Genomic DNA, 17,541 nt, shown 5'->3' on the forward strand with positions numbered 1-17,541 from the left:
CATCTTCTATGGAGAAATCAAAAGCTTTACAGACAAGCAAAAGCTAAGAGAATTCAGCACCACCAAACCAGCTCTACAACAAAGGCTAAAGGAACTTCTCTAAGTGGGAAATACAAGAGAAGAAAAGGACCTACAAAAACAAACCCAAAACAATTAAGAAAATGGTCATAGGAACATACATATTGATAATTACCTTAAACGTGAATGGATTAAATGCTCCAACCAAAAGACACAGCCTTGCTGAATGGATACATAAACAAGACCCATTATATATGCTGTCTACAAGAGACCCACTTCAGACCTAGGAACACAAACAGACTGAAAATGAGGGGATGGAAAAAGATATTCCATGCAAATGGAAATCAAAAGAAAGCTGGAGTAGCAGTACTCATATCAGATAAAATAGACTTTAAAATAAAGAATGTTACAAGAGACAAGGAAGGACACTACATAATGATCAAGGAAGCAATCCAAGAAGAAGATTTAACAATTATAAATATATATGCACCCAACATAGGAGCACCTCAATACATAAGGCAACTGCTAACAGCTATAAAAGAGGAAATTGACAGTAACACAATAATAGTGGGGAACTTTAACACCTCACTTACACCAATGGACAGATCATCCAAAATGAAAATAAATAAGGAAACAGAAGCTTTAAATGACACAACAGACCAGGTGGATTTAATTGATATTTATAGGACATTCCATCCAAAAACAGCAGATTACACTTTCTTCTCAAATGCGCACGGAACATTCTCCAGGATAGACCACATCTTGGGTCACAAATCAAGCCTCAGTAAATTTAAGAACATTGAAATCATATCAAGCATCTTTTGTGACCACAACACTATGAGGTTAGAAATGAATTACAGGGAAAAATATGTAAAAAACACAAACACATGGAGGCTAAACAATACATTACTAAATAACCAAGAGATCACTGAAGAAATCAAAGAGGAAATCAAAAAATACCTAGAGACAAATGACAATGAAAACACGACGATCCAAAACCTATGGGATGCAGCAAAAGTAGTTCTAAGAGGGAAGTTTATAGCTATACAAACCTACCTCAAGAAATAAGAAAAATCTCAAATAAACAATCTAACCTTACACCTAAAGGAATTAGAGAAAGAAGAACAAACAAAACCCAAAGTTAGCAGAAGGAAAGAAATCATAATGACCAGAGCAGAAATAAATGAAATACAAACAAAGAAAACAATAGCAAAGATCAATAAAGCTAAAAGCTGGTTCTTTGAGAAGATAAACAAAATTGATAAACCATTAGCCAGATTTATCAAGAAAAAGAGGGAGAGGACTCAAATCAATAAAATTAGAAATGAAAAAGGAGAAGTTACAACAGACGCCACAGAAATACAAAGCATCCTAAGAGACAAGCAACTCTATGCTAATAAAATCAACAACCTGGAGAAATGGACAAATTCTTAGAAAGGTGTAACCTTCCAAGACTGAAGCAGGAAGAAATAGAAAATATGAACAGACCAATCACAAGTAATGAAATTGAAAATGTGATTAAAAATCTTCCAACAAACAAAAGTCCAGGACCAGATGGCTTCACAGGTGAACTCTATCAAACATTTACAGAAGAGCTAACACCAATCCTTCTCAAACTCTTCCAAAAACTGCAGAGGAAGGAACACTCCCAGACTCATTCTATGAGGCCACCATCACCCTGATACCAAAACCAGACAAAGATACTACAAGAAAAGAAAATTACAGACCAATATCCCTGATGAATATAGATGCAAAAATCCTCAACAAAATACTAGCAAACAGAATCCAACAACACATTAAAAGGATCATACACCATGATCAAGTGGGATTTATCCCAGGGATGCAAGTATTCTTCAATATACACAAATCAATCAATGTGATACACCATATTAACAAATTGAAGAATAAAAACCATATGATCATCTCAATAGATGTAGAAAAAGCTCTTGACAAAATTCAACACCATTTGTGATAAAAACTCTCCAGAATGTGGGCACAGAGGGAACCTACCTCAACATAATAAAGGCTGTATACAACAAACCCACAGCAAACATCATTCTCAATGGTGAAAAACTGAAAACGTTTCCACTAAGATCAGGAACAAGACAAGGATGTCCACTCTCGCCACTCTCATTTAACATAGTTTTGGAAGTCCTAGCCACGGCAATCAGAAAATAAAAAGAAATAAGAGGAATATAAATTGGAAAAGAAGAAGTAAAACTGTCACTGTTTGCAGATGACATGATACTATATGTAGAAAATCCTAAAGATGCCACCAGAAAACTACTAGAGCTAATCAATGAATTTGGTAAAGTTGCAGGATACAAAATTAATGCACAGAAAACTTTTCCATTCCTACACACTAATGATGAAAAATCTGAAAGAGAAATGAAGGAAACACTCCCATTTACCATGGCAACAAAAAGAATAAAATACCTAGGAATAAATCTACCTAGGGAGACAAAAGACCTGTATGCAGAAAACTATAAGACACTGATGAAAGAAATTAAAGATGATACCAACAGATGGAGAGATATACCATGTGCTTGGACTGGAAGAATCAATATTGTGAAAATGACTATACTACCCAAAGCAATCTACAGATTTAATGCAATTCCTATCAAATTACCAATGGCATGTTTTATGGAGCTAGAACAAAAAATCTTAATATTTGTATGGAGACACAAAAGACCCTGAATAGCCAAAGCAGTCTTGAGGGGAAAAAACGGAGATGGAGGAATCACACTCCCTGACTTCAGACTATACTACAAAGCTACAGTAATCAAAACAATATGGTACTGGCACAAAAACAGAAATATAGACCAATGGAACAGGATATAAAGCCCAGAGATAAACCCACGCACCTATGGTCAACTAATCTATGACAAAGGAGGCAAGGATATACAATGGCGAAAAGATAGTCTCTTCGATAAGTGGTGCTGGGGAAACTGGACAGCTACATGGAGAAGAATGAAATCAGAACACTCCCTAACACCATACACAAAAATAAACTCAAAATGGATTAGAGGGCTTCCCTGGTGGCGCAGTGGTTGAGAGTCCGCCTGCCGATGCAGGGGACACAGGTTCGTGCCCCGGTCCGGGAAGATCCCACGTGCCGCGGAGCGGCTGGGCCCGTGAGCCATGGCCAGAGCCTGTGCTCCACAACGGGAGAGGCCGCAACAGTGAGAGGCCTGCGTACCGCAAAAAAAAAAAAAAAAAAAGGATTAGAGACCTAAATGTAAAACCGGACACTATAAAACTCTTAGAGGAAAACATAGGAAGAACACTCTTTGACATAAATCACAGCAAGATTTTTTTGATCCACCTCCTAGAGTAATGGAAATTAAAACAAAAAAAAAAAACAAATGGGACCTAATGAAACTTAAAAGCTTTTGCACAGCAAAGGAAACCATAAACAAGACGAAAAGATAACCCTCAAAATGGGAGAAAATATTTGCAAATCAATCAATGGCAAAGGATTAATCTCCAAAATATACAAACAGCTCATGCAGCTCAATATTAAAAAAAACAAACAACCCAATCCAAAAATGGGCAGATGACCTAAATAGTCTCCAAAGAAGACATACAGATGGCCAAGAGGCACATGAAAAGCTGCCCGACATCACTAATTATTAGAGAAATGCAAATGAAAACTACAATGAGGTATCACCTCACAGTAGTTAGAATGGGCATCATCAGAAAATCTACAAACAACAAATGCTGGAGAGGGTGTGGAGAAAAGGGAACCCTCTTGCACTGTTGGTGGGAATGTAAATTGATACAGCCACTATGGAGAACAGTATGGAGGTTCCTTAAGAAATTAAAAATAGAATTACCATATGACCCAGCAATCCCACTGCTGGGCATATACCCAGAGAAAACCATAATTCAGAAAAGACACATGCACTCCAGTGTTCATTGCAGCACTATTTACAATAGCCAGGTCATGGAAGCAACCTAAATGCCCATTGACAGACCAATGGATAAAGAATATGTGGTACATATATACAATGGAATATTACTCAGCCCTAAAAAGGAAAGAAATTGGGTCATTTGTTGAGACGTGGATGAATGTAGAGACTTTTATACAGAGTGAAGTCATTCAGAAAGAGAAAAACAAATATTGTATATTAACGCATATATGTGGAACCTAAAGAAATGGTACAGATGAACCGGTTTGCAGGGCAGAAATAGAGACACAGATGTAGAGGACAAACGTATGGACACCAAGCGGGGAAAGTGGTGGTGGGGGTGTGTGTGTGGGGGATGAATTGGGCGATTGGGATTGACATGTATACACTGATGTGTATAAAACTGATGACTAATAAGAACCTGCTGTATAAAAAAATAAAATAAAATACAAAAAAAAAGCTACAATGATATATTGTACAACACAGGGAATATAGCCAATATTTTATAAATGGCGTATAACCTTTAAAAATTGTGAATCACTATATTGCACACCTGTAACTTATATAATATTGTACATCAACTACACTTCAATTTTAAAGAAGAGGAAAAAGTTATAAAACCCATGTTAGGAAGGCTGCAGCCATGGGAGGGTGGGGGAATAAGTTGCTTCCTTGTAGAGCAACCAGGAAATACAAAAGAAAAGGCCACTTGTCTCCCACAGGGTCACTGCTCCAGGGTTCCTGTTATCCCTTTGCTGGCCTCAGCTGCACCCCGCAAACACAGTGCTCCAGCCACTCAAAACCTCTTTTGGTTTCCAAAAGGATGTTCTCTCTCCTCCATATGCTGCTGCTTGTGCCTGGAATACTCTTTCCTCACCTCTTCCATGGCCAAATCTCCCTCATCCTACAGGGGACTCCGCTTAGACGTTACCTCCGACAGGAAGTCCACCAGATTGACCCCCTCTCAGCTAGGTCAGGAGCCACTTCTGGGCCACCTGGGCCCCATGGCCTTCCACCATCACCGCAGCAATCACTCGGGGTCTGTGTACCCATGACACACAGCTCCAGAACAGGCACATGATAAATACTGGAGGAGTGAGATATGTGGAGGAAGAGCTGAGTTCTGGGTGGCCTCGGGACCATGAAGAGAGGGGTGGAGGTCCAGGTTGTGGTCAGCATTTGAAAGAACATTCTGAGAATTCTAGTTCACGAACCAGCCTGGGCTGCCTTGGTAGGTAATGAGCTGCTCATCACAGGAAGTTATGCAAGAAGATGTCAGAAACTGCTTCCCTCAGCCCCTGTGCTTCACACCTAGGGAGCCTAGGCCAAAGCCAGTCCTCCTTCCAGGCCTTTGTCCAGTGCCCTCTGCCCCAAGCTACTCCTTGTGCCTTGTATTCTCTCCTCTTGCTCGGAAGGCTGCCCAGGGGAGATTGGCGGCGGGGGGGTGGGGGGCGGGGGGGTGCACAGGGGCTGTTCGCACAGCTTAGGGTAGCCCAGTCCATTCCTCAGAAGCCCTCGGGGGCTGTGACTCTCACGCTGAGAAGGCTCCTGGTACATGAAAGCCTTAGAATGAGTCCCACCTGGGCTCAACCAACACTACATCCACCATGACAGTAGGCATCACGCAGGGACCATGTGTGGAGCCTGGGCTAGTCTGTGCTCAGAGCCTTGTGTGTGCCCAGCCGCAGAGGTTCACACCTTACTTGGACTGAAGCCAAAACCCTGCACACTCTGCCCCCACCCCTCCCGCCTGACCCTTGCTCACCCTGCCCAGCTTCACTGGCCTCCTCGTTGTGCCTCAGGGCCTTTGCACAAGCTCTTCCTGCCGCCTGGAACACTCTCCCCACCAGGTATCAGCATGGCTGTTTTCTCTCCTGATGCCCACAACTCTTCTGTCCCTAGGGGAAAGTCCCTGCACCTGCCCAAAGTCTGTGGCTGAGACCCCCCTGACCCCACAAATCCAAGGCCTGTCCAAGCCCCCTCAGACTGGGGCTTACAGTTCAAGGGAAGGAGCCTGATCAAGGGGCCTCTGACACAGCATCCAGCCCTTCTGCCCCACTTGAACCAACGATTCCAGCCCCAGGGCCAGTCTTCAGGGGAGGGGGTCCCACCTCTTCCTCGGGAGCAGGGCCCAGAGCCCCCAGAGACCTGCTACAACTGACACACACATACAGTAAGTGCTCAACACGTGTGAGTGGAAGTGAGAAGCGCAGATGGAGAGAACAGAGAGATGTGGACAGAGAACAAAAAACACAGGAAGAAGGAAAGATGCGGGGAGCCGATCTCCACTAACTACACCCCCAAGACACGCCCCACACAACACCCAGACTCCAGCAGACAACTGCCCGAGGTCTGTCAGCACTGACCACCTGCAACACATACTCACCACTAAGTCAGCAGCTGGAACTCCCCAGCAGCCGGCCCAGACCTCAGCTGTCAACTGTGCGGAACAAGGCACCCCAGCAGCCAGCCTCCCCAAGCCAAGGACAACCACTGACCCCCAACAGCCCAGCTCAGGAACAACACATGGCACCAGGGCATGGAACACCCCACACAGACCCAGCAGCCTGAGCCTTGTACCAGTGCAGCTACCCCAGATCTTTACAACAACTGCTTACCCACGACAGTCAGACCCCCACGGCAAAGCGGGACTCCCCGGTAACAAGCCTCACTCACCTCTACCGCCAAGCCCAAGAACACCGAACACCTACCCCTAGAGCCACACAGTGGCTGGACACTCCCTGGCCCCCGAGCGCTGTCTTCCGAGTCCCCAGGCGCACCCCCTGCCCAGCCAACAATAATATAAGGACCAAAGATAACAGAGCCTTTGCGGAGGTGCACGTGGCCTAGGACTGGCACTCAGTCAGCATCAAGCAGGCCGTGGCTGGTGAACAACAGGCAGCCCCAGCGGCTGCAGCATGTAGGCAGCCGGGCCATGGGCCAGAGGACTAGGCGGGGGGGGGGTGACACCCACAGAAGAAACAAAGAAACAGGAAGGAGGTCAGAGTCTGGTGATGAGAAAGGGCAAGAAGGGAAGAGGTGGCCCATGGGGAGAAGGTGGCCATGAGGACCAGATGGTTGTGAGAAAGACCCTTCCAAAATGGAGCTCAGCACTGGGGTCTGATGCTCCACGGGGCAACTGTGCTGGGCACCTGGCCCTGGCCTCTGTCCCTTCCCTGGGCAGCAGCCTCCTTCTCCCTCTCGGGGCACTGGTGTCAGGAGCAGCAGAACCCAGGGAGGAGGAGAGGGGAGGGACCCTCAGGGTTGAGAAGCCCAAGGATGGGGTCAAAAGGGGCAACAGAGACAACAGTGGATAGAGAGATAGGGGCAGAGACAAGGAGACAGAGAGAGACACAGAAAGAGGCAGAGGGGGGAAGGCTCTTTCTTCTTAAGGGACTTGAAAAGACTATCACAGAGAAATAGAGATGGAGCAGAGAGGGAGACAGAGTGGGGAGGACAGAGCTGGGAAGAGAGGCTGAAACGGGCGAGGAGAAGTAATGCTGGACGCCACCCCAAGGACCCCCGCAGCCCCCTGAAGGCCAGTGGGCTGAGCCAGGTCCCTACCTGCACACAAGGCTTCCCTCCCGGCTGTGTCGCAGTGAGTCCCGTGAGCCTCATGCAGCCTCCAAGCTCCTCAGTGTGGGAGGGAGTCACCAGCACTTCCATAAAGGTGACACCCAGGCCCCACCTGCAGCTCATAGCTTGCCGGTGGGAACTGACCCCCCGACACACACACCTGGTGTCTTCTCAGGGACCAGAGGCTGGCTCAGGGGGTCAGCAGGGTGCAAACATCCCCACCAGGGAGGGCGCGGAGAGCAGAAGACCCTCTCGTCCAGCCACTGGGAACCCATCAAGGAGGCTTGGGTTGGCCAAAGCCAGAGCCCCCTACCCCTGGAGGGCAGGAGGAAGGGGAGGCCTTTCTCTCCTTACATCCCAGGACACTCCCCTGCAGGTTTTCTAACTCCTTGACCTGGATTTACCTTCTCTTTCTGGCCAAACCACCCAAAGAAACTGAGGCACAGAGAGATTAAGAAACTTCCCCCAGTAACTTACTCATACTTTAAGGATAAGTTTTCCTTGTGGACATTAGTAAAATGGGGATGAAAATAATTCCAGGCAGAGGGAACAGTAGATGCAAAAGCCCAGAGGTGAGAGTCAGCATGAATATGTTTGGGGAACCCTGGAAGAGGATGGAGGGAATTGGTCAGAGCTGCTAGTAGAAAAGACCCTTCAAGCGGTTCTGGGGTGAACGGATTGCAGGGGACGGGACTAGGGGCCTGTGAGACCAGGGAGGAGCCTGGGGTCCTGCTCCAGGAAGAAGATGACCAAAGTGGGGCCGGAGGCGAGAGCCGGGTTTGAGCAGCTGAGCGGTCTTGGCTTGGGGAACACCGCCACCTGGTGGTATATACGTGGAACTACACCCTCTTTCATTGGTTCGTTCAACAGTCATTTATTGCGAGCACATAGCGTTCTCAATGTATTTGACCCCCAGAACGGATCACTTTTAACACCTCCTCCCCATAAAATAATGTTATCTCCAGCAATAATCATAACACGAAACAAATAATAATGATGACCACAAAAGAAATGCAGACAACGAAAATGTATTTCCCTTCTGACACAATACTTTATGTAACGACGTAAATAATTATCCAGTAACTAACACGTGGATTTAATAAAACTGAAATATCTGCAAACAGTACAATTTCAGAAGCCACGAAACTGTACCATTGATGTAATTTTCTTTATTTGTTCATTAGTTTTAAAACAATTAGTTAAAAAACAATTTTTGCATTTTAATAGTGCTATTCAAAGTCAGTAATACAGTTAGCTTATGAACTAATACGTGCATTTACCAACTAAAAATATATCGCATGGCTTGCAAACTTCACTGTTTTACATTTTAAACACAAAACCTTCAAGCGGCTGCAGAGAATGACAAAATGGAAGGAACTGAGTTTGTGTCTTAATCTTTACAATCGTTGTGCTCTGCTCATCTGTTTCGAATCTAAATGCAGGAAGATACCGTCTGGCAGGGCTTGGAGACCCTCAAACAATTGCAAACCATTACAGATTTAGTCTCCAAACAAACACAGAGCTGAGAGTCTTCGTGTGTCTGGAGCTGACTCTATAACTGGGGGCTCTCTGAGCTACTTTCCAGGTAGAATACAAAGTTCATTAAAGGATACGCTAACATGAAGCTTACCCATGAATTATTAAAACTCCGTGAGCGGTAAAATCAGAGCAAGGTCCGTACCTAAGTTAATAACCCCAATGTCAATTTCCTGGTTTCGACAACGCACTCACATCACCAAGGTTCTGGGGTCTCCTCTCGGGCGTCACCAGCCTGGGCCTCAAGCCCCAGTCCCCACACCCCACCCCACAGTGCCACAAAACAGCCCCAGGCTTTCTAGAGCTCCACAAACAAAAAGAAAGAAAATCTACCTTCTCAGAAGCCGCAGAAAATCTCCTTGCCTCTCCCTGGCGCTGAGTGGGTTGCATGGCCGCCCTGGAGCCCGTGGCTCTTCGGGGCCAGGCCAAGAGGAGGAGGTATTGCAGGGCATGGGGGCCAACTGCAGCCGAGCAAGTCCGGAAAAGAAATGCAGGGGCCTGGCTCCACTTCACCCGACCTTCACCGGGTTCTGTGCTCCAACACCCCAGTTCATGTGGGGACACCGAAGCAGCACTTGGAGCCGGGTCTTCTCCTGAGCGGGACTGAGCCGGCCCTCGGGGCATCAGGTAATAAGGATTCCCAGCTGTGACTGTCCGGGCCCAGGGAGGAAGGGGAGGCAGCTGAGAAGGGGCCGAATGATAGAATCACCTGAAGAGACGTTAAAATGCACGGGCTGGGGCGGGATCCGCGTGTGTTAAACTCTCTCCAGGTGATGATAACACGCCGCGAACACGGGCAGCACCTGTCTCACGCCGTCCGTGAGGCTCGGGGAGCTGAGTGGCCAGCAGGCACGCGGCCCCTAAGTCCCCACGCTCACCTGCTGCAGCCCCTCACGCTGGTAAAGATGTCCCCGGGGCACAAGGGCCCCCACCCCCCAGGCCCACACGAGAAAAGCTGTATCAAATATTGGAATGCCCGTTCGTTGCACCATCAGGCACTTCTCATGGACCCCTTCCGATGACCCAGCCCCTTTCCTGGTCCCCCCGTCCCTCACCCCAGAAAGATGAGGGATCTCAGACAAGAGAGAAGCTGTGTTTATTCCAATGATTGGGGTCTTGCCACCTGAGAACTCCGGGAGTCCGCCCTTCTGGGCCCAGAGGAAGGAGGGTCCTTGCTGTAAGCAACGCCCCCTCAGCTCAGGGCCTCCCAGTAGATTCCAGCCCAGGACCACCTTGCCTGGGTCTCGGCCTCCTACCCCAGCCAGAGGGGCCAGGTGACCAGGCAGGGAATACTAGACCAGTGTAGGCCGGAGGCCTGAGCTGTCCCCCTTCTCACAGCCCAGCTGGTGTGGGGGAGAGAAACTGAGCTGGGCTCAGCCAGACTGGAGGTCCTGGGAGGGAGCTGAGGACACAGGAGGAAAAGCTGGGGCGTAGGGGCCGGCAGGCAGGAGCTCAGACACACGCAGCCTCGGCCGCAGGGTCCGCGGCCTTGCTTGCCAAGCTGTAGTAGTAGGTGCGCATGCGCTGCTCCACGGTCAGGAAGTCTGGACGGTCCTCCCACCTGTGAGGGGTCGGGGAGATCCAGACTGCTGACCACACCCCCAGAACCCAACTTCAGCTGGTGGGTGGACATGCACGGGGCTCAGGAAGCAGTGGGCCTGGGGTGGGGGGCGGGTATCGGGTAATGGAGGCGTCTTCTGGGTGTGAGAGGACCGCAGTTCCGGGGTTGCCGTATCGCCTAGTTGAAGAGCTGACATCCAGGATGCAGGGGAACCATATACTGAGTGTTGGCTGGCGAAGACTTAGGGAAGGGAGCTCCCTGAGTGTAGGGGTGACAACTGTTGACCACGGGGAGCTGGGATGTTGAATGTTGATGTACTGAGCGTGAGTATTTGGCCAGGGTATTTGGGTGCTGGGTATGGGCTCACACGGATGCAAGTATGCTGCCCGCAAAGGAGAGGAACATTGGCGTGTGGAGGATGGGTTCAGCTAGTGGAGAGTCAGGGTATTAATGGTATGCATGTGGAATATCCATGTATTGCGTTGGGGTGTTAGATGCTAGCCTCTTTGGGTACTGGGGTGTTGGTGTACTGTTTCTTTATAGAGGCTGAGTTAATACTTGGTGGAGAAGGGATGGGCTGATCATTTCTTATTCATTTATCATAAGTAGGGCGTGTATTTATTGGAGTGCTTGGGTGTTTGGGTATCAGTGTGGAAGGTGTTGGCCGGTGGAATAATGGATGCTGGGGCAGGAAAGGTATCAAATATTGGAATGCCCGTGCACTGCAGGATTAGTGTAGGGTAATAGCTTGTTTGGGTGCATGTTGCCTGTTGTGTGATAGGAAGGGGAGGTATTGATGGTGTTAGGAGTTGGCGTGTTCAAGCACCGGGCTTCGAGCAGACAGAGGTGGGAGGGCACTGAGTATCTGGGTGCTTTGGTGTTGGCCTGAATGGGTAATTAGGTGTTGAATGTTGGCTGATGGGAAACAGGAATTATATAATGGAGTATCATCCCATGCCCTGAGTATTGGTATCATAGTTTGGGTAACAGTACTGACTTGTCTGAGTGTCGCAGGATCGTTTGAGTATTGGCTGGTGGGAGACTGAGGTTTTAGATGCTGGAGCAGTGGGTGTCCGCAGGTAGGGTGCTGGGGTGCTGGACCAGTGGAGCATTGTAGGGTCAGTCTGTTGGAGAGCTGAGCATAGATGCAGGGGGAATAAAGGTACCGAGGGTTGGAAAGGCCATGAACTGGGTGAGTCTCTGGGTGGGATGAGTTAGTCGGACTATTGGGCACCACGACCTCCTGCCCCAGGCCTGGGTGTCAGTTCAGCCAGGTACCCAGCCAGGTACCCTCCTGCCCGCTGGCACTCACTTGTAGGTCCAGCAGTCGCTCATGAGCTTGTACATTTCGGGCGGACACTCTGGGGGGCACTCCATCCGCTTGCCCTGCTCGATGAAGGCCATGACCTCGGGGCCCTTCATCTTCTGCTCAAGCCAGAGCCAAGTACGCATGTGAGTAACCAGGGCCCCTCCCCCCCGGCCCCTCTCCCCACCCAGCTGTCCGCCCGCCTCTGCCCCACACCTGCCTTGTAGGGCTTCTGGCCATAGGAGAAGGCTTCCCACATGGTGACCCCGTAGCCCCAGACGTCACTGCGGCTGGAGAACTTGCGGAAGTTGATGCACTCAGGCGCGTACCACTTGAGCGGCCACTTCCCCGCCGAGCGAGCCTGGAGGGTGGGAGATGCTGCCGGGACAGGGCTCGGGGACCCTCCACACCACCGCCTCCTCCACCTGGGCACCCCAGGGCCGGGGGCTCACGGTGTAGTAGCTGTCATCAGCACCCAGTGCCTTGGAGAGACCAAAGTCACTGATCTTGGCGTAGTGCCGGTTGACCAGAAGGACGTTGCGGGCCGCCAGGTCACGGTGCACAAAGTTCTTCTCCTCCAGGTACTTCATGCCCATGGACACCTGGTGCAGCAGCTCCGCCACATTGCTGACGGGGATCTCCTCCCTGGGGTGCAGGGGAAGGCAGGGGCAAAGCCCACTTCTCTGACCCAGCTGAGCCTCTGTTCAACAGGTGCTTATTGGGCACCTGCTGTGTGCCAGGCATGGGGCGGGGGGACACGGCGTGAGCACAACAGGCACAAACCTCTACCCTCATCCAGGCTCGAGGCCTTAAATTTCATCCACATACTGGGATTCCCAGACTTCACACATTTACCTGCGTCCTCTGTGTGCCCTCAGGGGTCTCACGGGCATCTCAAAGATAATAAAGACAAAGCCAAGTTCCTGATTGTACAAACACACGCGTGCACGCACACACACACACTCCTCTCTCTCCATCTTTTCATTTACTCAGAAGCACTGGCCTTGCCCTCAGCTCCTTTTCCTCACACCCAATACCCAATCCATCAGCAAACCCTGGCAGCCCTGACTTCAAAATCCCTCCAGAATCCCCCTACTTCTCTCCACGTCTGCTTCTGCCACCCTGACCCAGCTGTCATCACGGCCAGCCTGGACCAGAACAGCCACCTCTGCCCTCACCCGGCACGGTCTGTCCTTCCCACACTGGAGTCAGGTCCTGCCCCTCCTCGGCTCACGGCGTCCAGGGCTCCTACCTCACTCAGGATAAATGTCCAAGTCCTCCCCACGGCCCACGAGGCCCTGCACCATCTGCCCCATCACCTCCCTGCCCACGTCAGCTCCCCACCCCCCTGCACTCACTCTGCTTCAGCCTCGGGGCCCTACTCACAGTTCCTCTACCACACCAGGCACCTCAGGACCTTTGCACCGGCTGTGCCCTCTGTCTGGACCACTCTTCCCCCAGAGCTGCACTTGGCTGCCTCACCTTCTCACTTCTCACCTCCTACCCTGACACTCCCAACCCCCCTTTCCATAGTACTTACCTTCCAACATACTCTATACTTTACGGTACTATAATGATTATTTAAAGCCTCTCTTTCCCAACCAAAATACAAGGCAGAGAACTTTGTCTCTTTGTTCGCTGATAATCCCAAGTGCTGGTAATGGTCCCTGTCACAGAGAAATTGCCCAATGAACACCCATGGGATAACTGAGTACATGAACTGGGACCCGTGAAGGCACGCACTCCAGCAAGAGCTCGGGTTCAAGGTCATGTGCCTCGTGTCGTGAGGGTAAGAGTTTGAGGCACGAGGGAACACAAACGAAACCAATTTCTTTGGGTTAGAGATGGGCCAATTTTTTCTCTACAGGGCCTGAGAGTAAATACTTCAGCCTTTGCTGGACACATATGGTCTCTGCCACATAGTCCCCTTTGTTTTTTCCATAGACCTTTAAAAATGTGAAAGCAGGCTGTACAAAACAAGCCTGGCTGCAGTTTCCCAACCCTGCTTCAGGTCGAAGACCATCAACCGTCGGCAACTTCCCGTGCGTCATGAACTGGACGAGAGAACAGAGGTGGCAGTTGTGACAGAGCTGATACTTACAAAGCTCCTATAAGCAACGCCAGGCACCGTTCTGAGCACTTTCTATGGATAGACATCAACTCATTTGACCCTCACAAGAGCCCCTGGACGTAAATACTGTGCATCGCCATGGTACAAATGAGGAGACTGAGGCACAGATGAATTAAGAAACCCACCTGGGGTCACACCAGTTAGTGGCAGAGCCGAAAGTCAAACCTGGGGTCAGATCTGTCATGGGCGTGAGTGTGGGCAGCAGCTGTAAGTGTGTCTATAAACGTGGGGAAATGAGTGTGGAACACACCCGTGGGTGGACAGGATCATTCCCGCCCACGCCCCCAGCCCCAAACACCTGGCCGGCCCAGAGGCTCACTTCTTCCCAAGCAGGAACTTGTGCAGTGGCCCACCGCCCGCCATCTCCATCACCAGCATGAGGGCCTCGGCCTGGCAGACGCCGATGAGCCGCACGATGTAGGGGTTGTCCAGCTGGTGCATGATCTGCGCCTCCCGCATCATCTCATCCTTGTCCGCCTTCTCTGTGTTCTGTTTCAACACCTTGATGGCCACGTCGATCTGCTTCCTGCCGTGACGCACAGAGGGACACGTGTGAGCTGGCACGGGCTTGACCTGGCCCCCTCATCCCAACCTGACCTGCCTCTCCTCTCCCTGGACTTGTGTAGTAGATGCTGTGGTTTGCTGCCCAGTCCTCCCTGCAGCTCACAGCTCACAGCTCACAGCCAAGCCCCTCCCAGGAACTGCCCCTTGCTGAAAAGAACCGGCTCAAAGTGTCATCCTCCCCAGGGGCAGCCTGTACCAAGTGACCAGCCTATATCGAATGACCAGCCGATGGAGTGGACAAGGGGGACTCTGTTGCATCTGCAGCTCAGCCCAACTTCTCTCTGCCCCAGACCTGCCCCTCTCACTCCCTCTCAGGTGCTGCCCTGGGCTCCCCCAGGTAACCCCGCCTAGCAGGCAATTTCCTGTCCCAGCGTCTGTTTCCCAGGCAACCTGAAGTCACATCCTGGCTCCAACCCCCACGGCCTTGGGAGGCAGCGCCCCCTCTGACCCCCCACAGCGGTTCCCCAGCCAAGGCTGGGCAGCCTACTTGCGCATGCGGTAGACGCCCTGGCGAACGGAGCCAAAGTTGCCGCAGCCAAGTTCTATGTCAGCCATGAGGAGGTTCTCGCGCTTCAGGAAGAGCTTCTTGTTTTTGAGCTCCTCGGGGTCGCTGTAGGGGCTCTCGTACACGCTGGTGTCCATGGGCATTGATCGCGGCTTCTCTGAGGACGCTAGGCATGCTGGGCACACACACAGGCGTGTGCTCCCAAGTCAGGAGCAGGGAGAGGGATGGGGACTGAGCAGGCAGGGCAGCCTCGGTGCCCACCAGGCACGTGTGCCGCAAGGCACAGGGTGCACCGTCCAGAGTATGCACAGGCACACGGGCACACGTGTGTGTTCATGTGCGTGTGTGCATTTGTGTGCACTCCTGGTCCCATCTGTGGTTGAGCTGGGAAGCCATGTCCAAGAGGACTCTAGTGTGCACTGGCTAGAGTGTGCACACACATGCGTCCTTGCATGTTCACGCATAACACCCACGTACACTCTCACCCATGTCTCGGTGTGTGATGGGGGTCCAAAGGCGTGTCTGCACAAGTAACCAATATAGTGCCAGCTGAAGCGTGCACACCTATGGGTGTGCATGCACTGACACGTGTGCACCCGTGTCACGCCTGCCCAGGTCTGTGTATGCACCACGCAGCCATGTGTACAAGGGCTGCAGGTGAGCCTCTCTGTGCACAGGCAACCGTGTATGTTCTCTGCACACACGTGCACAGGCTTACATCCACACGTGAAACACTCTGGAGCCTGACTCCTTGGGTTCAAACCCCAGCTCCACCACTGCCTAGCTGAGGGACATGACAGTTCCCAGCCCTCCTTTCTCTTCTGTAAAATGAGAATAATTACCATGACCGCCTCATGTGGCTTGTTGGGAGGATTCAGCAAAGCTCATACACTCAGTGAGCTTGGGGCACGACTGGCCGATAGTAGGTGCTTAACAGATGTGTGTCTGTACCCGGGCTGGCCCAGGCACAGCCAGGTCTACTCCCCTGCATGTCAGCATGCCCCTAGGAACATGCTCACAGGTGGGCATGATGCATGTGCCCACGTGGACACCTGCAGGCACAGTGCATGCACAGGGCAACCAGGCCCACCGCCCCAGGTCAGGCCTGGCACACGTCCCTCCCCTGACACACCCCAGGGCCCAGCCAGGACCCTGCTCTTGGTCTGACACGAACCCCTACACACCTCCATCTCTGCCGACTCACCTGGTTCAGGGGTGTATCCATCTGAGTTGAGCGTGTCGATCCGTCTCTGAGGCTAAAGGTCATGGGGTCAGCAAGGGTCAGCAGGGCCAGAGCTGGGGGCATCCAGCCCCTCTCATGAGACCCACATCGTCTGAGGACTCCCAGAGATGGTGCTGGGGGTACCCTCTTCTGTTCCACGGCAGCCCCACTCTCCTCCCATCTCCTGCCCGGAGCCCCGCCCTGGGAACAGGACCCATTGCCCACCTAGCTCCATCCCCAAGGCCCCAAGTCTACGGTGCTGCTGACTCACCTGGGTGAATGTGGATGGGTGGGCGGGGAGTGTGGGAGCAGCGGCCTCTGGGGGAGCAGAAGGGACAGTGAGGGGGTGGGGGCCGGGGTCTCCCGCTCACCCCTGTGCCCCGCTGCCCCGCTCACCTGAGCTGGCGCTGTTGTTGGGACAGGCCTCCTTTAGGCAGTAGATGAGCCCGTCAGCCTTCAGCTTCAAGTACTCCACCAGCTGCAGGGAGGAGCGTCAGGGCCGGGGCTCCCCTCCTCCCCAGGAGCCTGAGCACCCCGCCACAGCCTCTCCCCACAACAGGGTGTGTGGGCGGCCTACCTGCCAGAGCGTGTCAAACTTGGTCCCCTCGGGAATGCAGTATTTGCCCGCCTTGTCCTGGCTGATGAGGTAGTGGTACACAGTCTTCCCATAGATCAGAGACAGCGCATAGGTGCCCTGCTCCTTCCGGGGTCTCAGCCTGGCGGGGGATGGAGGGGGTGTCACCCCTACAACCACACGGGCCCCCTCCCCCATGGTGCCCTCCTACTTAGGCCCCAGTTCCCACACACACGCCCTATGGGCTCTGCACCCCAGAGCCTCATGGAGAAGTGGCAGGGGCTGCGGGAGCTGAGGTCAGGCCCCACTCAACCTCCAGACCTACTGGTAACAGGCCGTGCGTGGGGCTGGCGGAGGGGGTGCCGGGGTGAGCAGAGAGGTGAATGGCCATGTTCACAGTCATCCAAGGGCAGGTATGTGGCCATCCACAGGGGAATACTGGGCCACCCACGGTGGACATTCAGCCCTGCAGGGCCTGATACTCAGGCACCCACAGCTGCACACTTGGCCATTCAGGGGGGAACACTTAGCCATACGCTGGGGGGCACCTGGTCCTCCATGGCTGAATACCAGGCCACCCATGGTTGGACACTTGGCCACAGGTGTGGGGCGGGGAGGCACTTGGCGATTCCTGGAG

The 17,541-nt window shown here is 51.7% G+C and overlaps 1 protein-coding gene across 4 annotated transcripts in view; it reads right to left on the minus strand.

Moving 5' to 3' along the window:
* Positions 1-8,517: 8,517 nt before the first annotated feature.
* ZAP70 (zeta chain of T cell receptor associated protein kinase 70) overlaps positions 8,518-17,541 on the minus strand; it is a 31,665-nt gene continuing 22,641 nt past the window's right edge. For 3 of the 4 annotated variants that reach the window (XM_022599086.3, XM_022599085.3, XM_089922714.1), the window contains 10 exons: positions 16,908-17,046; positions 16,727-16,808; positions 16,602-16,648; positions 16,313-16,364; positions 15,091-15,283; positions 14,359-14,565; positions 12,361-12,553; positions 12,129-12,269; positions 11,915-12,027; positions 8,518-10,602 (listed from right to left, as the gene is read on the minus strand). In XM_022599086.3, coding sequence (XP_022454794.1) covers positions 10,494-10,602; positions 11,915-12,027; positions 12,129-12,269; positions 12,361-12,553; positions 14,359-14,565; positions 15,091-15,283; positions 16,313-16,364; positions 16,602-16,648; positions 16,727-16,808; positions 16,908-17,046 — 1,276 coding nt within the window. In that variant the 3' untranslated portion in view covers positions 8,518-10,493. Of the gene's footprint in view, positions 10,603-11,599; positions 11,738-11,914; positions 12,028-12,128; positions 12,270-12,360; positions 12,554-14,358; positions 14,566-15,090; positions 15,284-16,312; positions 16,365-16,601; positions 16,649-16,726; positions 16,809-16,907; positions 17,047-17,541 lie in introns of all 4 variants that reach the window. The other variant, XR_002648111.3, reaches the window with a different exon arrangement.

This window comes from Delphinapterus leucas, chromosome 13, assembly GCF_059928025.1.
Source record: "Delphinapterus leucas isolate spDelLeu-1000000601 "Yukka" chromosome 13, BTC_Dleu_Yukka2, whole genome shotgun sequence".
NCBI classification, from domain to species: domain Eukaryota; kingdom Metazoa; phylum Chordata; class Mammalia; order Artiodactyla; family Monodontidae; genus Delphinapterus; species Delphinapterus leucas.